General features: G+C 46.1%; 1 protein-coding gene across 1 annotated transcript in view; it reads left to right on the plus strand.

Annotated features, from left to right (window-relative positions):
- The first annotated feature begins 729 nt into the window (after positions 1-729).
- The window catches only part of ABLIM3 (actin binding LIM protein family member 3), a 144,684-nt gene continuing 121,727 nt past the window's right edge, over positions 730-23,686 (plus strand). The window contains exons 1-2 of the mRNA XM_082650673.1: positions 730-866; positions 1,249-1,344. Coding sequence (XP_082506799.1) covers positions 1,332-1,344 — 13 coding nt within the window. The 5' untranslated portion in view covers positions 730-866; positions 1,249-1,331. The remainder of the gene's footprint in view (positions 867-1,248; positions 1,345-23,686) is intronic.

Consider the following 23,686-nt stretch of genomic DNA (forward strand, 5'->3'; position numbering starts at 1 on the left):
GTCATGAGGGTACTCACCTGCTGTTTGCCTCAGACAGGGAGTTTCAAGGCGGGCGTTCCTGGAGCTTCTACTCTTGAGGGCTGCACGATATTAGATCCAGGAGAGACCTGGGGCGTTCTGTCAACAAATATTTATTGATACCCACTATGTGCCAGGTGCTCTTCTAGGTATTGAGGGCCTGGCAGTGATGCCAACTGACAAGACCCATACTTTGATGGAGCTAATAGTCTCACGGAGAAGAGGGATGATGAAAAATATTGTAACAAATGGGTCAGTGATAAGGAGTATGAAGGGGGAGGCAGGGACAGAAGTTAGCAGACTGGAGGAACCCCTAATCTCTTATCCACGTGTCCAGTCGCCACCTTCTACACTTGGGGACGAAGAGGCAGAGACAGCAGTCACCTGCTCAAGACCAGACTATACCCGGCTGGTGAGAAGCAGAGTTGGAAGTGAACGCTGTCTTCCTGCAAAGCCAATCCTTTCTTCACAGACCCTCCCCATGAAGGGTCTATTTTCCTATCGTGGTCTAGTCCTTAGAACCCAGAATCAAGGGGGGGAAACAGCGCTCAAGCACCCCTTTGTTGGCCGCAGGACACAGGGTCCCATCCGCCCCCTTCACAGCCCAGCACCCAGGGAGAAGCCCGGGCGGGGCGGGGCCTGGACACGCGCCGACGCGTCCAGCAGGTGGCAGCAGCGAGCGGCCGCGCCCCCTGCGCAGCCACCCCGAGAGCCGGCATCATGGATGTCGAGCTCTCCTATTTCGCTTTGCTCGCCTTGGAATTCGAGACCGCAGACGAGGACCAGGATTCATGAACCGGTCGCAGGGGCCCGGGCAGGGGCCTCTGGCTCCCGACGCTGGCCGAGAGGTGGGTCCTGGGGCGGGTCGCTGCTCGCGGCGCCCGGGTGGGGACGCCCTGTCCAGCGGAGCCGGGCGCCCCGCGCGCTGCCCCCGCCCTGCCTCCCTGTGGTCCACACCCCCTTTGGGCTCCCGAGCCGCTGGGCTGCAATAGTCGGGGTGCGCGCGAGCAGGCGCTGCCAGCCCTGCTTCTGCCCGGCAGTCGGGTCCCAGGAGCGGACGGACCCGGCTCCCGCGTCCTCTCTGCCTCCTCCTCCTTGCTGCTCTCACCTGCGCCTATTAGCCCCCTCGTCTTCAAGGCCAGGGGCTACAGCCCAGACTGAGAGGGGGACAGCAGAAAGAGAGCACCTGAGGATACAGAGCTGACACTGGACTGCCCTTTTCACCCCCAGGTGATGAGTGAGGTCGGAAGATCGCAAGATTTAAAAAGCATCTGGAGTCTCTGTATTGAAAGACCCAGTGCAAAGGCATCACCATGAACACGAGCAGTAAGTGGGTCCTCCTCTTCTTTGCCATGGGAACAGGGTGGGGGCGGGAGGTGCAGGAGCCGGCGCTGGGGCTGCCTGGAAGGAGGAAGAAGCCTGGCACGCGGGGACACATGGCCCCCAGACTCCTCTTTGGTCCTTTCTGTGCTCCCTCCTGGGCACAGGGATGTGGCTCCGGCTTTTCATGATGATGTGCTCATGTTTTATTGGCAGCGCCACTTGTCTGTGTGGGGAAGGCTGCTTGTCTCCTTCTAGCAATGCCTGGCAAGGCCTCGGAAGCAGTAGTGTGGCCATTGTCTGACTCGGGGGGCTCTGAGGAGACCTCTGGGCTCACAGCTGGAAAGCCAAGGAAGGCCCTGCTTGTCCTGGAGCCGGGAGGAGCAGGGAGGCTGGCCTCGGGCTGGTGGGTGGGTGAGTGGATGTGGGCAGGCCGTGGGATAGGAACGAGCAGTTTGATAAACAAATCATCAGGAAGCCACCTTTGGGTCTGGAGATTGTGAAATATCCTGCTCTTGTGTGCAGGCAGCCCCAGGGGCACAGGGCTGATTTTTTCACACACCTGCAGGCTCTTTAGCCATCATGAGAATGAGAGAAAAGAGACAAGCCCTTCGGCTAAGGTCTCTTAACATCCCAGAAGCAGCAACTGCTCTGCAGAGCCAGCACCAGACATTTTGCTGCTGGGCTGAGCCTCAGCTGCTGAGAAATGCAGTAAGAAATACGAGGCCCAATCCCTTTCTCCTCAATATAGTCCCTTTGACCATGGGCACCTGCTGGGGCGGGTGGCATGGGTGCCACCTGGAAGGAGTTCGGGGTTCAAGTCCCCCCTCCTGCCTCCCGGCCAGCTTTGCTTGTCTGGGTTATTTAGCAGCAGGCGGGGTTGTTAAACCAGAGAACCCCTAGGAACATTCACTTCCCTGGGTCTATGACTTTGCCATCTCCTCTCTGGATCCCAAATTGCTCATCTGTGAAATGAGAAGGGTTGAATTAGAGGTCCTTCTAATCTAAGAATCTGCAAGTTTCTTCTAAAAAAGCTAGAGCTGAGAAGCAAGGCCATAGAAATCAATACCTTCTGAGGCTGTGCCCAGACCAAACCCAGTTTCCTCACCCTCCCTCCATTTTAAGGCTTATGGCATGGAAGGGGGGAAAACAAAGCGAAAGCCAGGGAGATGGAAATGAAATATATTTATTTACTATGTATTTGTATGACTCATCTCTCTGCTGTCTTCCTTTGTGTATTACATAGCTATGCTAAGCAAGCGAGTGTAGCTGGACTCCCTCTGCCTCTTACAGCCCAAGAATTTTGCCTCTTGATTTTGACAATCTGGAACAGGGCCGCGGCTTCACACCAGGCTCAGGAAAAGAGCAAAATTAGGTAGAACTGATCACCTAATGGGCCACATATTTGCATCTGTGTGCTCTCAGACAAGTAAGGATGTAAACTGCCTGTCGCTTCTCACTGTCTCTAGGGGAAAAAATTTTTTATGGGAGTCCTTTCTCACTAAACGACAGAAGAGAAAGGTGGCTCATTTATTTTTCAAGGAACTAAGAAATAAGGTAACAAGCAACAGACCCTGCCCTTTTCTCTCTTTGGAATCATAAGGAACTCTCGTCCCATTAGCAACACTGAGTATTCCTGAAAGAAGGAAACAGATTTTACTTCTTTTAAATTTTCAAATAACAACCAATAGAATTGAATACTGCAGAAGAAGAGGACTAACAAAAATGCCATTCCAGCCTCATATACTTTTTCTAAGTGGGGAGAGTGTGTTTATTTTCTGGGACTGGTGGGAAATAAACAGAGTGACTTGGACAGTCTTGGGGGCCCCTGAGGTTCCCTAAGAGGAAGTGCTTCTCTAAAGGGCTGCCTGGGGGCACACTGGAGAAACTCACGCTCAGGCTTAGAGGCTGGGCTTCATCATCATTGAGGTTCCTCCCCACTCTGGGAGTCTGCAAAAGGAGAGGGTAGAAATCAGACATTGCAGGAGTGAAGGAGTGACAGGGTCATAAGGTCACAGGGACAGAACATTGGCATGAGGTCCTTGGAGTGACCTGATGTAAGCAAAAATGCTCTCCCCCTTAGGATGTGAAATTCTTAACTCAGTCCTCATCATGCCTGAAATTGAACCTAAGAGAAACTGTTCCTCGGTTTTTCTTTCACTTCCACTTACTGAGTCCTCACTCTTTACCAGCCACTGGGCTATGCATTTCACCTGCACCATCTACCCAGGCTCTCACATCCAACCTGTGAGATGGGCATTATTGCTCCAGTTTTACAGGTGAAACCTTTTAGCTAATGTTCAATAACTTCTTCAAGTAGTGCAGGTGATTGTTGGACTTTGAAACGTACTTGGATGCATAGCATTTTCGACAGTGTGTGCCATGCCTAACCAACAGTTCAGATGTCACCATTGAGGTGGGGGCAAAGCATGCGCTTATTATTACACTGCTAATCACTTCATCTGGAGAAGAGGAGCCTCGGCTACAGTCTTACAGCTCATAAGAGTTGATATAGCTCGGGCCCTGCAATCAGGTGGGTCCTGCAATCAGGTGGGCCCAGGTTCTAGTTCTCCTGTTTTCACTTATTAACTGTGTGTTCCTCAGCATGGTTGTGTCATCTGCAAAATGGGAATGATGGGACCTACCTCAGAGTGGAATGGAGATAATTGTTCATGTGTCGTGTAAAGTTCAGAGAGTGGTAACTGGGACATAGCTGGCATCATGTCAGCGATGGTGGCCAGGCTGTCATTGTCACTGCAGTAGTCATTGTGGTTCTTGTCATTGTTGACTTGATGAAATTAGCGAGCAGGTCATTCAACCTCTCGGATGTCACATCTTTGTCATAAATTGAAAGGAATGTGGAAGTGTGATCTTGAGGATTAAACAGGATTGTGAGAGATTGCTTTGTAAGTATATGTAAATTTTTTTAATTTATTATTTATTTATTTATTATTTTTGGCTGCGCTGGGTCTTCACTGCTGTGCACGGGCTCTCTCTAGTTGTGGCGAGTGGGGGCCACTCCTCGTTGTGGTGCACGGGCCTCTCATTGCAGTGGCTTCTCTTGTTGCAGAGCATGGGCTCTAGGTGCGCGGGCTTTCAGTAGTTGTGGCTCGTGGGCTTCAGTAGTTGTGGCTCACGGGCTCTAGAGCACAGGCTCAGTAGTTGTGGCACACGGGCTTAGTTGCTCCGTGGCATGTGGGATCTTCCTGGACCAGGGCTCGAACGTGTGTCCCTTGCATTGGCAGGCAGATTCTTCTTAACCACTGTGCCACCAGGGAAGCCCCTGTAAATTTTTTTTTTATTAATAAGAAACACGTCTCAGATGGCAAAAACAGGGGAGTGCCAAGTCAGTGACTCCTCAGAGTACATTTTAGTTTCATCAGAATTCTTTCTTCTGAATTCTAGCTGTGCTTTAGCACACCACAAAGCAGGGCTGTGAGAGAAATGGGTAATTTTGGAGATGTAGAGTGGGATGGTGGTCCAGACCTGGCAGAATGCAACAGGTGGGCTCCAGCCTTCTGAGCCAGTAAGGAAAAGGGGAGGAGGGCTCCTTGCAGAGAGAACAAGACACCAAAGGCATGAGCAGGCCACCCAGGGCTAGTACTGAGATGGTACCTCCCCTGGGCCAAGGGCTTCTGGGAAAACAGAGTCATCACTTGTACCTTGGCCTCTGTGGGGTGTGTCTACTGTCCGACCTTTCCTTCCCCCTGCACACCCAACCTAATTCCAGGGATCTGTTATTTGACTCCAACCTGCTGAGGCAGCCTCCTAACTAGTCTCCCTTCACCTACTGCAGCCCCCTTCAGTCTCCTCATCCATCCTCCGCATCACACTTCGCTTAAAATGCAGATCCCATTGCTCTTAAGATGCAAGAGGAAACCCCTCAGCAAGGCCTGGAGGGTCCCCTGTGGCCCAGCCTTGCTCACAGCCCAACCTCATCCACATGTGCCTCTACAGTCTCCATGTTCCTGTCATGTTTGCCTCCTTCAATTCCCTCCTGGAAAGTTCCCTGCCACCAGCACCAGCCCCTCTGCCCACCACCCCTGCTCACCCAGGACGGCCCCTCCTTACCTTCCCAGCCCCAGTCCAGCTAACAGTCCCCGATGATGTTCTCCTCTGTGCACCTTGGCCCTGTTCCTTCAGAGCTTTGTCTGTGTCATCACACACTCACCCCTGTGTCTCATTTTTCGGAACCTACAGAGCAAGAAAAGAGCTGACCCCAGACCCCTTGCTCTCACATGATCCCCAGAGCCATGAGGGCCTCACCACCTAATGTGCATTTTCTTAGGCAACAGTAAGCCTTTGGTTATTCCCTGTCAGTGTCTCCCATTCCCTGTTGGCCCCAGGAGTTCCCAAGACCTGGGAATCAAAGCCAGGGGAGACTGAGTTGACCCCAGAGCATCAGAGGCCCTGAGCACCAGAGTCAATTCTGTGTGTCGTAAAATGCTGTGCTTTGCTTGGGTTGGAACTCCCAGAGCTCCTGAAGCCTGTGGCTTTCCTAGGCACAGAGCCAGTGCTGGCTCATCCTTGAGGTTGGAGAGCGTCCTGCATACCATGTACAGTGGTACCAAGAGCCATTCTCCCTCATTTCATTGGCTTCTTCTGATGGCCCCTTCCTTGGTTGTTATCATGGATTGACATGCCAACAACCTACTTTTTTGGAGTAGACTTTGTTTTTTTGAAGAGAACATTAAGGGGTCATATAACCCTCACAAAGATGTCATGGGATAGCAGACAGCACACTGGGGCAGTAAAAGCCCAAGCTTTGGGGTATGGATTCCTGAGTTCAAATTAAAGATCTGTCATGTAGTCTCTCTATAATATTGGACAGGATACATCATGTCTCAACCTGAATTTTTATCATTATAAAATGTGGGCAGTAGTGCCAGTTGGGTTGTTGTGACGATTAAGTGAAATAACATGAGAAACTCAGTGGTGGTGGGTCTCAGGGAATGAAGTTGAATCTTAAGTTGAGTTGGCCCTTGAGTAGAACAAAGTTCTGAAATGATGGTGTCATAAGAGCCAAACCCTCTAGTTGAAAATTAGCCTGTTTTGCTGGTATTGTGGCCAGCGCTGGGTTCTGTACCTAAGAGAGCCACGGCTTTCAGGAAGCCTTCAGGAAGATGATTAACCTGGTATTGTATATGGCATGAGTCTAAAAGGGCAAGGCAGGAAGTTAGATCCTAGATGAGAGACAATTAGCCTAGTTCAGAAAAGGTCTGATGGCCAGGATTTGGGTGGCTGTAAGAATAGAAATAAGTGGAAAAATGCTTTAGAAAATAAAGTCTGCATGGCCTTGCACCTGATCGATTTATAGGGTGAAAGAGAAGAGGAGTCTGTCTTAGGGTCCTGGCAGGGAACAGATGTGCAATTTGAGGGGAGTTAAACAGGAGGAGTCTTTGCAAGTGTGTGAGAAGGATGTAGAGAAACAAACAAGGAGAAGCCAGGATGGCCCAAGACTGGGAGGCTAGTAACAGCGACCCATTACCGCTCTTACCACACCTGCCCCCAGACCTAAAAAGGAAAAAAAAAAAAAAAGGAAGCCAGAGACCCAGTAAGCTGTAGGGGAGGGACTGCCTGGTAGGAGCTGTGGCCTCTGGCTCCCGGAAGGCAGCCAGCTCATGGCAACACCCCAAGGAAGGAACCAGGGGAATAAATATCCTGACCTCTCTCTCCTTCCTCCCTTGGATTTCCTATGGTACCCGATCCAACCAGGAGCCAGAGGGCAAGGAAGGCTCTGGCTTGATGGGCCCACCATGGTCAGCCTCCCAGGGTAGAGAGGGAGCAGAGTGGATCTGGGGAGGCAAGGGATTTCAGCATTGAAGACACCCAGCACAAGGAGCACAATGACCTTCCTCTGCTAATGTCATTGCCCAGGTCAGGAACGCTAAGAATTCCTAGAGGAAAGGATCCATTGTAAACACAAACACAGGAGGATACTCTCTAAAGAAATTCTAAATTTGCAAAACAGATGAAATAGAGATGATTGTATACTTCATAAGAATAGAGATTTGTTTTTAAACAGTGCTTCCCAAATGAATGGAGCACTTGTTGACAAATGACCACTTAAGGCTAAGGGATGGTTAGAGGAATAATATAGGGAACAAGGTTAAAACAGTCCAAAATGAGTATAACACATCTCTGCAAATCACAATGTGATTTCAAGAGTACTTGCGTTGCATAAAGGAAGTGATATCAGTTCTGAACGCCAACACTCCTATCTGGCAAAAGCTTTATCTGACTGAGATAACATCTGGTGTCCGTGAATGTCAACAACTGGCTAATACCCGGCATTAGCCAGTACCGTTGTAAAGAACAGAAAACAACCAGAAGTGTGTGAGTACCTCTTACTTGTTGGGTGTTTCGCCAGTTAAATTGTTTTTAAAGGGCACAGCTGGGTTCGCCTTCCAGCTCTGCCCTTTCCTTGCTGTGTGTGCTTGGGGAAGTCACTTACCTTCTCTGTACCTCTGATCCTCATCTCGAATGATAATCACAGTGGGTGTAGTAATAGTGCCTCTCTCACAAAGTTGTTATAAAGAATAAATAAGTTGAGTTGTGAATTGCTTAAAATGGTGCCTGGCATATAGCAAATGTTTATAAAACGAATAAAAATAGTGTATATTAGTTTGCCAGAGCTGCCGTAACACAAAAGTACTACAAACTGGGTGGCTTAAATGACAGAAATGTATTGTCTCACAGTTCTGGAGCTGAAAGTCCAAAATCAAAGTGTCAGCAGGGTTGGTTCCTTCTGAGGGCCATGAGGAAAGGATCTGCTCCAGGCCCCTCTCCTTGGTTGTGGGTGGCCATCTTCCCTCTGTTGTCTCTTGACATTCGTTTTCTGTCTGTGCATATCTCTGTGTCCAGATTTCCCCTTTTGATAAGGACACCAGTCTTACTGGATGAGGGCCCACCCTAATGACATCATTTTAACTTGATTACCTCTGTAAAGACCACATATCCAAATAAGGTCACATTCTGCAGTACTAGGGCTTAGGACATCTCTATACAAATTTGAGGGGACACAATTAAATCCGTAACACAGTGTTTGTTAAGTAAATGACTCCTCAAGGAAAATATTTCCCTGTGGATCAGTTTTCCTGAATACCGGCCACTCCCCAGGGCTAGTGTAGGATGCTGATAATTGGTTATCCACCTAGTCTTGATGTTTAAACCCTCATTTTACCGGCTCTCACCAGCAGAGGTGGAGCCTGCCCCTGAGAACTTGAAGGGGAGTGTTCACACGTAGAAGGTGCCCAGAAAAGAGGACCGCGCTGACTCAGTGTTCCACAGTCAGTCTGTCTGCAGAAAACACACTCCCCACCTTACCCCTATTCTGGTCATTATGCACAAGTGTAGCATTTCAACAGTGAAATGGAATTTACAGTCGTGGTAGTGTTTTTCAATCTACCTACTTCCTGGGAACGTCCAGCGTGGATAATAAGAATTGGATTGTTCATTTGTTCACTCAACAGATATTTACTGACCACCAGCTCTGTGCCGAGCATGTTGCTGGAGACACAGCAGTAAATATATCAGGCATGGTCCTTGCTTTCGTGGATCATACGGGTCCGCCAAAATGGGCCAGCTGGTGGCCAGCATGATGAGACGTGTTTTATTTGCCCTACACCAGCTTTTCAGTGAGTTTGAATTATTTGCAAACACTCAGAAATCAAAATTGGGATTTCTAGCTTCTCTTTAAAAACAGTTGAAAGACCTTGCATCCCTGCCTCTATGTTCCTACATGACAGACAACAGTAAGTAGAATTGCCTGCGTTCAGGGGGACATGTACTGGTCTCTAGAGAGCCACAGTTGCCACCACTTCCTATTACATTGCACAAGGACAGCTTAATATTTTTCTGTTACCTTGCCACTGTAGGCATTTGAATTTATTTTGAATTGAAGTATAATTGATTTACAGTATTGTGTTAGTTTCAGGTATACAACAAAGTGATTCGTGTATATATTTTTTTCTTTTTTTTTTTCCATTATAAGTTATTATAAGATATTGAGTATGGTTCCCTGTGCTATACAGTAAATCCTTATTGTTTATCTATTTTATATATGGGCGTTTGAATTTTTTAACCCTAGTCTAGTAGATGATCCATATAACATCAAACACAGATCTGAGGAAACCGCAGCATATCTGTTCATCATAGGAGACAGTCCTGTCTGGAGTTAGCAATTGATTAACAATGCCATGCTGTAAAGTACTCTTGAAGTGAGCAAAATCCTGCTTCGTGTCCTTATTTCCCCAGCTGACCCATTCCCAGAGGGTGAGATCATATCCTGTTGGTTACAGTTGGGCAAACAATGTCCTACCCCCATCTCCTAGAGGTCAGTTTCACTTCCAGGGGAATCTGTTAGTAGGGGGTGGGACATAGACCAAAGGAAAGCAGTTCTGGATAACTGGTCCCAGCTCTGGGTACCTTTTCCAGACAAAGGAAGGTACCCTGGGAGGCTGGACCGTTCCAGAGATTGTTGTGACATATGGGACATGCCTGTTCCAGTGGAGGACATCTAGTCAACAGCATGAGCTCTCTATCAGTAAGGTCAGTCTATATACCCACCCAGCTAAGGGATAATTACTGAAAGGTCACACATTGACCCTAAATGGCTACTCAAGACCTCTCCTCTGTTATGATGGGGGTCTCCTGCGTGAGAAAGAAAGGTGAGAAATTGGATAATGCTAACATTTCTTCACTTGAGAGCAGATTTTTCTTCATTTCTCTGGAAGAAATCAGCCTAGCAAATCATTCATAGAAGGCAAAGCACAGTGCCTAGTACATTGTCAGTGCTTAAAAGATACTTGCTGAATCAATTCATTAATTTAAAAAACCCACTCTCTTTTTCTTTATGAAGATCTCTCTTACTTTCATTTTTATGACCATTTGCTAAGTTGCCCACCTGGATATTCCAAGGCACTTCAAATTCAAACTAAAATTTAATAAACTTATTCTTTTTAAAAGAAAAAAAACCTTCTTCTACTCTGTGGTCCCAGTTGATTGCTAGAAACTCCATCTACCCAGGAACAAAAGTTAGTAGTCAGAAAGTAGCCCCCATCTGCATTTCCCTTTCCTTCACTCTCCTGTGTTCAGTCTGTGTCCACATCTGGTCATTCCTACCTCCCAAACATGGCCTGAACTCTTCCTTCCTCAACTGCCATCACTTCCCAACGTCTGTGGCACCAGCCATTGGAGTAAATGGTTGGGGGAGAGCTGAGTTGCTCTCAGGTTCACTTGGAGGCATCAGAGCCATGTGGGCTGCCCAACAGTGTGATTCCAGGCTGCAGGGGCAGGAGGCGGTCATAGCACAGCTCTGCAGAACCCTGATTAGGCTGTATGTGAGCAGTGCGTTCAGGGCGGAGCATGCCTAGGAACTGTGGGAGGACTTGAAACACGCTGGGGAGAGGGCCCTGAAGGAGCAGTAGGGAGTTAGCCCCACACTCTGGTTTTGTGTCCCCAAGAGAGTATGGATGATCCTTTGCTACTGGGTTGTGCTACTGGGTTGTGCCCTGCACCCCAGAAGTCGTAGCCTCTTTTCTGAGGGCACCACCATCCAGACAGAAGGTCCACACAGGCTCCACTTTGCTGTCTTATTGCCCCCTGTGCTGTGGTTACTGCTGTGTGCTCGTGCCACAGGCCCACCCCCTCTTTTGGCAGAATGCCACTCCCTACTGCATGTATCATTTCAAAAGCTTTTTCCTCGCATCTGCTTAATTTTGTGCAAAGCACAGGTCTTTCTCCATGGGCTGTTATCTCTTGTCCTCGCCGGCACCAGCAGGGCCAATGAAAGGACTGCTTTGCAATAGTCTAATGACACAGTTGATCTATTTTAAGCACCTGAAGCACACTCCACCGAGTGCCAATCTTCCCACAGCAAGCTGCTCTCAGCGTGCAGGGGCAGGGCCAGCCCGAGGTCTGTTCCTGCTTTTTGAAATCTGGAGAAAGAGCCCAGGGATCCAGACCCTGCCCATCCAAGGATGATCTAAGGCAACTGTATAATTAGGTATTTTCACAGTCAGCATGAGATGTTCTACAAGGAGAATTGCCTGTGATTATAGGGTGTAGGAACCTCAGATGACCATAAATTCCTTTTTCAAAGGGCAGAGACAGAGCCTCGGCCCTCTACATGTAGGGAGAAGGGACCTGGGAGGCAGCATTTCAGAAACAAAGAGAAGCCCAAGCACCATCAGAGATGCCTTAGCCTCACACCCATTTTCTCCTCCTCCTAATCAAGAGGCATTCTTTTCCAATTACAGCCTATTTGAGTGCAGTTGTTTACAGATAGTATTTATTTAATCCTTACAACAATCCTGCATGGCCCTTCCCTGCTCTGTATCTAAGGATGGTCCCCCTCTGTGTTGTTGGCTTTCACCATCCTTCACAGAACTCACCACAGTCGGTAATTGTTTTAGCCATTAGCTTGTTTTCTTCATTTCTGTCTCTTTTCCCTTTTGGACTATAAGCCACATCATGGCTCTGTGACAGGCCTGTTTTGTTCACTGCTGAGTCCTCCAAACTCATTACAGCACTTGGCACAAAGTGATAACTGCCAGTGACAGTTCATGTTTGTTGAGCATTAACTGTGTGCCAGGCACAGTGCTAAGCTCTTCATAGACATGAATGCACTTAACCTTCACGGAAGTCCTGTGAGGTAGATGCTAATAATATCCTCATTTTACAGAGGTGCAAACCGAGGCTCAGAAAAGAGGTCGCTGGCCCTAAGTCTCATATTTAACAAGTAACGAAGCCGTGAATGAATATGTGAATGGATGAATTTCACATGGAATATTTAATACTCCCATTTTGCATAAAAGGGAAATGAGGTTCAAAGGTCACACGAGCTGGGAGGTGGTGGGGCAGGTGTTTGAAACCATGTCGAGCTGACTCCGAGGATCTTTTCCCTCCTCCCTTCTTCCTCCTTTTCACCGTCTTTCCCCATTTTACTGTGACGAGAGTCACGGGGGGAAAGTATGGGTTAGGGTGGCTGGTCTTGTTTCCTGTTGGATGTCCCAGCACTGCTCCCCTGTTCACTAGGGCAATGACACAAATCCCTGCTCTGTGCATGGCGATGTGCCAGGCGCTGTGGGATCGGAGATGCACAGGACAGAGAGTGTGACCTCAGGCGGCCTCCTTCCAGCATCACCCAGGGGCAGACATGAGCATGTGTGGCTAAAATATGGCGAAACCCTCTTGAGCGCTGAGAGGGAAGGACAGAGTGAAGAGGGAGACAGGCCAAATTCCCCTGGAAGACCTGGGGAATACTTTGTGGAGAAGGTAGCACTCAGTCTAGACCTTGAGAAGTAGCTTGGAAGCGGACGAAGGGCATTCCAGATGGGCTCATCCATCCGTTCTCCCAGGCAAGCTTCCACGATCGCTTGTTATACAACTTCTGCATCCCCGGCCCCTGGCTTGTTGGGGGGAGGGCGAAATAAACAGATACAGAGAGTTTCGGGAAAGGTCAGGAAGTCCGGTTGTCTGTAATCTATGGAGTATGAGGAGGTGGCCAGTGAGGAAATAAGGCTGGGGAGCTGGGGAGGATCAGATCTCTGAGAGTTTTACACGCCAGGCCGGGGAGTATTTGTTACAGTCTGTGGCCAGTGAGGAGCCATGAGAGGTTTTGAGCTGAGCAGTGACACCCCCACCGCCGCTGCCCCCACCCCCCGCCCCTGCCACCGAGCTGTGCATTATTTAGGAAGATCTCCTTGGCAACACGCACCTGATGGATGGGAGAGCCCAGAGGCAGTAGAGGCAGGCTAAGCACCATGGAGCAGGTGTGAGTGGGTGAGAGGGGAAGGCGTGAGGGGCAGAGAGGACGAGCTGGCAGTGGTTCCCCCAGCCACACTCTGCATTGCTGTCAGCGTTACTGCTCTTGTCCTCGCAAGTGGACCTGTTATCTGATTCTGATTGCTGGGACTGTGCGAACTGATACTTTGAAAACTGGGTTACTGACCAAATCGAGACGCCTTAGATAGTGTATTTGATAAGCATTTGAGCTGTGGAGTCAGACTGCCTGGGTTCAAATTCCAGCTCAGCCACCGACTAGCTGTGCAGCCTTCAGTGACTTGCTTACTCCCTACCCTCACACACAGCTTCAGGTTCCTCTCAAGAAGGAAGTAATAGGGGAGGGCTGAGTAAGGGAATGGGTGTTAGATGCTTAGCACGCATGCAATAATGATTAACAGCAGTAAAGTAGGGAAATACATTTGAATGTGTTGGGAAAACCCCCTTCTTCTTTCTTTTTTTTTTTTAAATGGTGGTATCTTTTTTTAATACATAAATTTATTTATTTATGGTTGTGTTGGGTCTGCGTTGGGTCTTCACTGCAGTGCGCGGGCTTCTCATTGCGGTGCCTTCTCTTGTGGAGCACGGGCACTAGGCGCGCGGGCTTCAGTAGTTGTGGCACGTCACCTCAGCAGTTGTAGCGCATGGGCTCTAGAGCGCAGGCTCAGCAGTTGTGGCTCATGGGCTTAGTTGCTCCTCGGCATGTGGAATCTTCCCAGACAGGGCTCGAACCCGTGTCCTCTGCATTGGCAGGCGGATTCTTAACCACTGCCTCACTAGGGAAGTCCCGGAAAACCCCTTTCAATATACAAATTAATCAACGTATGGTATGGTTAGGACCAGTCACCTCTTGATCTTTCCATTGGAAAGGGGAGCAGAGGTATGTACTGATAACCCAGGACTTTTATTTAGCTAACATTTAAGGAGGGCTTTATTATATGTCAAATTATATTCTAAACTTTCCATGAATTGTCTCTTTTGATCCAGGCGTGAGTCAGCAGTGAAATTAATGTTGTAGAGGACAGTCCTACTTGAATAGGGAGCATGTATTGGCAGACTTTTTCTGTAAAGGGCCAGGTTGTAAATATTTTGGGCTTTGTGGGCCATACAGTCTCTGAGGCATGAAAGCAGCCCATGACAATATGTGGTCAAATGGATGAGGTGACATCCGATCACAATTTATTTCCAAAAATAAAGGTGGAGGGGGATTTAACCTGTGGGCCAGTTTGCCGACCCTTATGCTAGATGACCTCTAAGACCTCTTCCAACATGAGAATTCCAATCTAAAATGATGATACAGAAATGCCTAATCTCTCTTATTTAGTTCATCTTTGTAACTACAAAGGAAGTTTACTTCAAATATGATAAAGATTACACTGGAAAGATAAACCCAGAAAGGACTGTAGAAGGCCTTCTCCATTCCCTGTGTGCCTTCATTTTCTGCACAGCCCATAATTCACACTGTGGTATTACATGACTCATGTGACCACTAAACGCCAGGCTGCACAGGCTGCCCTGGGGTCTGTTGAGTAGACAGCTCTTGATATTTAGGCCAGAGGCTCTCCACTTGGGAAAAGCCATAAAAGGCAATATTCCATGCCAGTGCCTCAGTGTCCAAAGCAAAGTCTCCTCCTACTTTGCTCCCCATTCACATTTCCTATTCTAAGCCCACATTCCCTTTTAATGATGTATTGATACAATAGCCAGATTGTCTGTCCAACATGTTTTATCATCTCTCCATCTGATTCCTTGCAAGAACTTCCCCCCAACTCCATGTAACAGTACAAATGAGCTGTCAGTTATGGTGTTCTGCCCCTACCCCAGGGGGTGGCACATGACCTAGACTAGCAAGTCAGAGTACCCCATCTACCTGTGCCTCAAGGATTTGTTCCTCAATGGACATTAGACCCAAGAGAGGCCAACCATAGTATTCCCTGGAATTGGATAGGGAGATACTGGGAGGAAGTATTCATTCCATTGATATTGCTGAGCTGAGGAGATGAGGCTCTGGAGGTTCTGGTGGCCATTCCTGTCCAACATGTGGGAAGAAGCTGTCTGAAAAATAGAAGACGTCATAGCTCTGACCATATAGTAAAGCCTCAGAATTCAGCCAGATCTGAAGGCAGAGGCTACCCACCCCACCCCACCCCACCCCACCCGTAGACCTCCCAGTTGCAAGAACCAACAGATTCCCTGTTTTGCTTAACCTAGTTTCAGTTGGGTTTCTGTAAATTACAATGGAAAGGATCCTAACTAAGGTACTTGCTGTTGTTGTTATTTCACCCTTTTTCCCCATTGGCAATTACCTCATATAATTACCCTCATTTATCAAAATCCTAGCCATTTTTAGGCCAGAAGCTTCCTCTCATCCACTCCTGAAGTGGTTTTATTCCCTTTTCTGAAGTCCATGACCCTTGTTTTATTTATTTTTTTAAAAAAAAATAGGATTCTTGTCTGTGTCTCTCATTTTTTTTATTTTTAGTTTTTGGCCATGCCATGTGGCATGTGGCATCTTAGTTCCCCATCCAGGGATTGAACCTGTGGCCTCTGCAGTGGAAGCATGGAGTCTTAACCACTGGACCTCCAGTCCTGTTTTAAAACATTCTTATGGTTATGGGTCATTTGCTGTAACTCAACATGGTTTATTCATGTGCATTTCCTAGCACCTCTCTTAGATTATAAGCTCCTTGAGGACAGGAGCCATGTGTCCACAGGGAATAGTGCATTTGCTCCACAACTGCAAGCAACAGACCACTGGGGAGTCAGAGCGTTACTGCTGGAACTTAAAAATCCATGTGTGCACCAAGCCACAAATGCGTAATATTCTGTCAAATGCACATGTGTAAGAAAAATCAATATGGCAAAATAACTATTACTTTAAACTAATGCTAAGGTAGTGAGGCTAACTAATATATACTTTTTTTTTTTTTTTTTTTGGCTGCGTCGGGTCTTTTAGTTGCAGCATGCAGGATCTTCCTCGCAACGTGGGGGCTCTTCGCTGTGGCACTCAGGCTTCTCTCTAGTTGTGGCACATGGGTTTTCTCTCTCTAGTTTAGGCGCATGGGCTCAGTAGTTGCGGCGCGCAGGCTTAGTTGCCCCACAGCATGTGGGATCTTAGTTCCCCGACCAGGAATCGAACCTGCTTCCCCTGCATTGCAGGACAGATTCTTTACCACTGGACCACCAGGGAAGTCCCTAACTAATATTTTTGATGATAAAAAGAAGTCCTCAAATGATCTGAATGTGGTTACATGGAGGAAACAAATGTAAAATGCTTGAACTTTACACTTACGATTTATACACTTTATGAAAGTTATGCCACAATAAAAAGTAAAAAAACAGGGATGTCCCTGGCGGTCCAGTGGTTAAGACTTCGCCTTCCAATGCAGGGGGTGTGGGTTCGATCCCTGGTCAGGGAGCTAAGATCCCACATGCCTCGTGGCCAAAAAACCAAAACATAAAACAGAAGCAATATTATAACAAATTCAATAAAGACCTTTTTTAAAAAGTAAAAAATAAGATAAAAATAAAGGCATCCTTATACTTGACAAGCCTGTTCATCACTAGTCAATACACAAAACTTAATTTGAGATAGACCATAGACCTTCATAAACTAAAAGTTAAAACTATACAGCTTCTAGAAGAGAATATAGGAGAATATCTCATGACTTTGAGGTAGGTGATGACTTCTTAGAACACTAAGAACAGCCAAAATGGGCAAGAAATTGTAGCAGACACTTACAAACGGATGCTCAGCATCGTTAGTCATCAGAGAAAAGCAAGTTAAAGCCACCTCTTTCCACCTGCCGAAAGGGCTTAAATTCCTCATACATTATTGGTAGGAATGTAAAATGGTACAACTTCGGAAAACTGTTAGGCAGTTTCAAAAAAAACTCAACACACACCTAATTAAGATCCAGCAACTCCATTCCTAGGTATTTATCCGTGAGAGATGAAAACATAAATCTGCAAAAAGATTTGTGCAGGAATGTTCCTGGAAGCTTAATTCATAATATCCCAAAGCTGGGAACAACCCAAATGTTCAATTATGGACAAATGGATAAGCATGCCACTCAGCAAAAAACAAACCAACTATTGATACATGCCACAGCATGAATGAATCTCAAAAGCACGCTGAGTAAAAGAAGCCAGACAAAAAAGAGCACATACTGTATGATTCCATTATCAGAAGTTCAAGAACAGGCAAAACTAATCTATATGGGTGGAAATCATAACAGAGTTTGCCTCTGGTTGGGGGATGGAATGATTGATTGCAAAAGGTTATAGCAGATTATCTCCATATTATGGAAATGTGCCCTGTCTTGGCTGAGATGTTGTCTACATTTATATATTTGTCAAAACTTTTTGTATTTAAGAGTTATATATTTAATTATTTGTAAATTATACCCAATTATATATATATGAAACCTTTTTAAAGATTCCTAGGCTTAGATACAGAAGAACTGACTCCTAATCTCAGCTCTCCTACTAGCTCTGTGACATCTGCTAATATCCTCATCAGTTCAGTGGGTCTATCCTATTATCTTTGCTTACCTCAAAGGACTATTTCAACTATTATCACACCTGGGAAAGTGCTTGGTGAACTTCCAGGCATTGTACATTTCAAGAGCTTCCTCTTCAACCGATCTTGTGCAGGTCTCTTCCTGGCCCTAATGTTCCAGCTACACTGGCCTCCTTGAACTCACCAGGTACTTTCCAGCCTTAGGACCCTTGTATATGCTATTTCTCCACCTGCATTGTTCTGGCCCCTGGTCTTCCATGGCTGGATTCCTTGCCTCCTTGCAGTCTCAGCTGAAATAGTTTACCTTCAGATTGTCTCTCCCCAAGCCTTATTCATTTCCTTCTTTCTTGTCACACTTTGTAATTATCTGTTGCTTACTGTGTATCTTCCCTGTGGAATTGTAAAGCCCCAAAGGAGAAGAAACATGCTTGTTTTATTCACCAGCGTAAATTCCCCAGTTGTTGGCACATAGAAATTACCCAGTAAATATTGCCCAATAAATAACTACACCAATGAAGATGGTATTAACATTAGCAAATGAACTTTGTAATCTGTTCGTGCTGACTCAGGACTTTCTGCTTGGAGCAAGGTCTTCCCTGGGCCTTGGTGGGTGTCAGGAAAGTGACACCAGGATAATGCTAGTATCACTGTAGCACGCTCACCAAGGAAGAGCTTTTTGCGTCAGGGGACTCAAGGAAATCCTAGGACATCTTGTCCTTAGGAAGGCTAGGACACTTTCTATTTATGGGTCTGCTTTGTGGTCCCTCTGCTGGGCTGTGACCTGGGGGTTCTGCATTTATCTCCAGGTTGAGAAGAGTCTGAAGCACAAGCAGGCTAACTATCTATCACGTAGCCATTGTCCTCCATCTCCAGGGCCCTACGCATCCCATGCCCAGCCCAGGGCCCAAGAGCAGGTGGAATGAATGCCTGTGTCCGCATCCATCCTCTTCTTTGGCACTTTTCAGACCTCTGGTCCATCATGTGGCCTTTTAGCCCTAATTGCTTTCCTCTCTCTCCTTCTAATAATCAAATCACCTTTTGGGGGGTTTCTGGATGTGAAAGCCATTGCCCTCATTGAGGCTGTTTCTTTCCTGAGAGTCAGCCCCAAGTCCAGGGCACCTGGGCATCACCCTCAGCTGATCTGCCCACAGGAGCTCTCTGAAACCCTCTGTTTTACCACTGGAATGTTTGCTGACCTGGATTATTTTGGCTTTTGCGACATCATTCTGTGCTATGGAGAAATGCTTGTTAGCCAGTAGCAAAGTCCACTTGAGGGTATGAACTTAAGAGAATGCTCTGGTGAAAATCTAAGGGGCTTTGAAATAGGAGAGAAGTCTACCCCTTCCTCCCACCCACTTCCTCCATAGCCAAAATTCTGCCTTGCTGTCTCCCTTGCAATCTGTATTCTTTTCACCAGATAATATCAATAAGCCTTTTATGTGAGTGGGATTTGGGGCTTCTCTGTTTCTCATCTGAAAATCTATCCTGTGCCAGTGAGTTTGGGCCTCTGGCCCACATGTTCATTATTGTACCGGGGTTCCTAGAGTTGACTGGGGACAGAATGCCTCTTTGGCTAGAAGAGAGGTATTCTGGTAGATTTTTTTTTTTTGAGGCATTAATCTAGTTTAGAAAGGCTGTGAGAGTGAAAATGCGTGTATTCTCCATTGATGTTTGTTCCTTCTTGTTTGAGCTCCACACTTAGCTGGGGTTTGGGAATCAAATGCTGGTGAATCTCTGGGGATTTCTTGAACTTACATTGGCAATAGTCATTTTTTGCTGCCATTAGTGTCAAGAAATTAAAAAAAAAACCCCAGTATTTTAGGATGCAGAATGGTGAAAAGGGAGTCCAGTGGTGTGTATCTGTGCATGCGTGTCTGCAAGTGTAGAAAAGAAAACTCGCTGAACTAGCTGTCCAAAGGCCTGGGTTGGAGTCTGGGACAATCTCAATTCCCTGAGCCTCAGTTTGCTCATCTATAAAATAGGTGGAGTGATTTTGCCTCACTTGACTCATGTTTTGTGATCATCAAATAAGGCAGTGAATGAGAAGACCTTTGAGTTACCTTCTGTTTTGCTAGGTGTTAAATAGATGCCTTCTCCCTTGGCTGTTCTTTGAAAGAGAAGCCAGCAAATATTTGAATTGTTTTTTCTTATAACTTTTGATTGTTGGCTGTGTTTCTTTTAGTCATTAAAATTTAATACAGTTGTGCATAGAAATTGAGCAGAAGGCAAATCCAGCTTTATTTGGGTTATAGGTAAATGGGGCAAGGTAAAAAGTGTCCGTTCATTGTGAGTCTAATGTCCTTGTGTACAACTGTCCTCATTTCAAATATTCCATCCCGTCGTTAGGCCATGCATCCAACCATGCGTTTCAGTATCTCATTCAGAAAGTGTGGTCTCTATAATTAAATGATGATAAAAAGAGACACAGGACAGTGACCATAGGATAGAAGCTTTGCTCTTCTCTTTGTGTCTGGAAGGGCAGTGAGCAAGCCAGACCAGAAAGAAAGAACCCTTTCATCATGCCCATCAGAGCAGGTGACTGCTCTGTTTTGGCCGACAGGCCCAGAATGTCACCCTTCAGCTCCTTTTACAATTCCCAGATGAATGGTGCCCGTCACAGGATTCGCCCATGCCTAGTTTGGGAAGGACACCCTTGTAAATCTCGGTATGCCTCACTGCTTACTACTCCCCTCACTCAACACTGAAAATCTTTTAACAGTCTTCAGCTGTTCTTTTAATTGAATTATAGTTGATTTACAATACTGTGTTAATATCAGGTGTACACCAAAGGTATATATATATTTTTTCAGATTATTTTTCATTATAGGTTATTACAAGATATTGAATATAGTTCCCCGGGCTATACAGTAAATCCTTGTTGCTTCTGTACAGCCCAGGGAACAGTATTTTAAGTACAGTATCTGTTTGTATCTGTGAATCCCATACTCCTAATTTATCCCTCCCACCCACCCCCTATCCCTCTCCCCTTTGGTGACCATGAATTTGTTTTCTATGTCTGTGAGTCTGTTTCTGTTTTGTATATAGATTCATTTGTATTAGTTTTTAGATTCCACATGTAAGCGATACCATGTAATTTTTGTCTTTCTCTGTCTGACGTCACTTAGTATGATATTCTTTAGGTTCGTCCATGTTGCTGCAAGTGGCAATATTTCATTCCTTTTTTGTGGATGAGTAACATTCCATTGTATATATATATATATACACACACACCACATCTTCTTAAGCCAATTTCTGTGATGGGCACTTGGGTTGTTTCCATGTCTTGGATATTGTAAATAGTGCTTTTAGGCTGTTCTTTAGACAGTTTCTACCAGTGACCAGCCTGACAGAGGCAGTGGGGCAAGAGCGGTAAGAACTGAAAGCCGTCTGCCTCAAGATGCATCTTTCAGGACCTATAACACATCCGCATGTGGAAGCACCTCTGTCATGTCTGTTTTGGAGTGGGAGTCTCCCAGTGTTAAGAGGGAGCAGGGTGTATTAGAAGGAAAAGAAAGAAAACCAGGTGACTGTCACCTACTGCCGGAGGGGAGGAGGGTCTGAAAAGAGATGGGGAGGCTGGCAGGGACCAGGCCATGCAGGCCCTTGTCGACCATGGCAAGGAGTCTGGCTTTATCCCAAGGGCAAAGTGAAGCCATTAAATGGTGTTAAATGCCACTGAAGTGGTGAGCACTTCAGCACTTCAGGAGTAAGCATCATTGGATTTGCGTTTTGAAAGTATCACTCTGGCGACTGTGTGGAGAAATGAGTGGGGAAAGGAGGCCAGTTAGGACCTGAGGGGATTCTCCAGGCTGGAGATAATAGGGCCAAAACTAGGGGTAGATGGACAGGGCACCTTCTACTCCTGGGGCATTGCATGGTCTTGATTTCCTGGCAGCTTTTATACTCTTTATGCTATTTAAAATAACGATTTGGAGTCTATATTAGTTTTCTCGAGCTGCCATAACAATCTATCCCACATGAGTGGCTTAAGCAACAGAAATTTATTTAATGATAGTTCTGGAGACTAGAAGTCTGAGATCTAGGTGTCAGTAGGGTTGGTTTCTTCTGAGACATCTCTCCTTGGCTTGTAGATGGCTGGCTTCTCCCTGTATCTTCACATGGTCTTCCCTCTGTGTGTGTCTGTATCCTCATCTTCTCTTATTTTTTTTTCTCTTTTAATGACAACTTTATTGAGATACAATTCACATAACGTAAAAGTCATCCTTTTAAAATAAACAATTCAATGGTTTTTAATGTATTCACAGAGTTGTGCAACCTCATCTTCCCTTCTTACGAGGACACTAGTCGTATTGGATTAGAGCTCACCCTAATGATCTCATTTTAATTTAATAACCTCTTTAAAGACCCTGCCTCCAAATACAGTCTGATTCCCAGCATACATTTTATTCTTGGTTTTTCTATAAAGGGTATTTAGAGAACCTTTAGCATTTCTATTTTTTTCTTTTTTTAAAAAATATTTATTTACTTATTTGGCCATGTTGGGTCTTAGTTGCGGCATGTGGGATCTTTGTTTTGGCATGCAGGCTTTCTCGTTGTGCTGCACAGGCTAGTTGTGGAATGCGGGCTCAGTAGTTGCGGCGCGGGCTTAGTTGCCCCTCGGCATGTGAGATCTTAGCTCCCCAACCAGGGATCGAACCCACATCCCCTGCATTGGGAGGCAGATTCTTAACCTCTGGACCAGCAGGGAAGTCCCATTCAGCATTTCTATTATTCGACATTGTCCACCCCCACTTCACCCCACCTTAGACACACACACACCTAGAACTGCAATATGTATAGGAAAAGTTGCATAACCATTTAATGGATTTCATTTGGGTTTTGGTCTTACACCAGAATATTGAACTTGACAGTGTTGTGAATTCTATTACAGCGTGGTTTAGCCACAGAAATTTCCTTTACTGGTTACTGGTTACTTCTTGGGAACAAGTCTGCTGCATTTGTCTTCCTTGTGGGCTCCAGAAATTCCTGTTGTAGGAAACAGCTGTCAGGTTCATCCTAGCCAAAAACTTAACCCCTCAACTCATCCCATGGGTGTGTCTAAATGTTTGTGGCATGCCCACAGAATACTTCAGGGTTTATGAACATCAACAGCATCCCTCCTCAAGTAATGTACGATCTGCTAGGGAAATAAGGCAGGCACAAAAGTAACAATATTATAGGGTAGACTGTGCTTTAGGTGAATGGTTCTCAAAATGTAGTCACCAAACCAGCAGCATGAGCAAGCACTCGGGAACTTGTTGGAGATGCAAATTCTCAGCCCCTACCCTGGCTCTCCTGAATCAGAAACCCTGGTGGTGGGGTCCAGCAATCTGTGTTTTGACAAGACATCCAGGGATTCTGATGCGTGCTCAAGTTTGAGAACCACTGCTTAGTCATAAGAAGTACATGCCATGAGGTTTTAAATAAGAGAGCTCATGTTGGGAGGGAGGATGAGGGGAGAATCTGGAAATCTTCCCAAAAGTATGTTGCATATGAGATAGACCTTGAGGAGTGGGCTGGATTTTGATATTTATATGTAGTTGAACGTATTTACTACAGTTGCCATCTGTGTGTTTATATATTTCTTTTACAAAAGTAATTAACAGCCTGGACTCTAACTTGAAAGATCTGCTAGCTGTCCCTTACGTGCATTTTAACTGGCTCACTATGAATTGAGGCTTCCACCAACATATGTTCAGTTATACAACTAGTAATTATGATTGGAGACATTTTGTTGGAGGAAACTTTCCATTCCAAACATAGCTTGACTTAAGAGTCTACCTTTAAATCTTTAAGGCAAACTCAGGCCAAAGCATCCTTGAATCTCATGGTAAGTAGGAATCTTTAAGATCATCTAGTCTAATAACCCAGCCAAATAACCCGTGAGCTGGCCTTGAAATATGGGTGGCATCAGGACATTCAGCATAGACACACACTTATTCTACTAGCCCATTGAATGATCCTATAGCAGGGGTCGGCAAACTATGGCTCAAAGGTCAATTCTGGCCCACTGCCTATCTTTGTAAATAAAGTTTTATTGAA

The sequence above is a fragment of the Grampus griseus genome, assembly GCF_964374135.1.
Source record: "Grampus griseus genome assembly, chromosome: 3".
NCBI classification, from domain to species: Eukaryota; Metazoa; Chordata; class Mammalia; order Artiodactyla; family Delphinidae; genus Grampus; species Grampus griseus.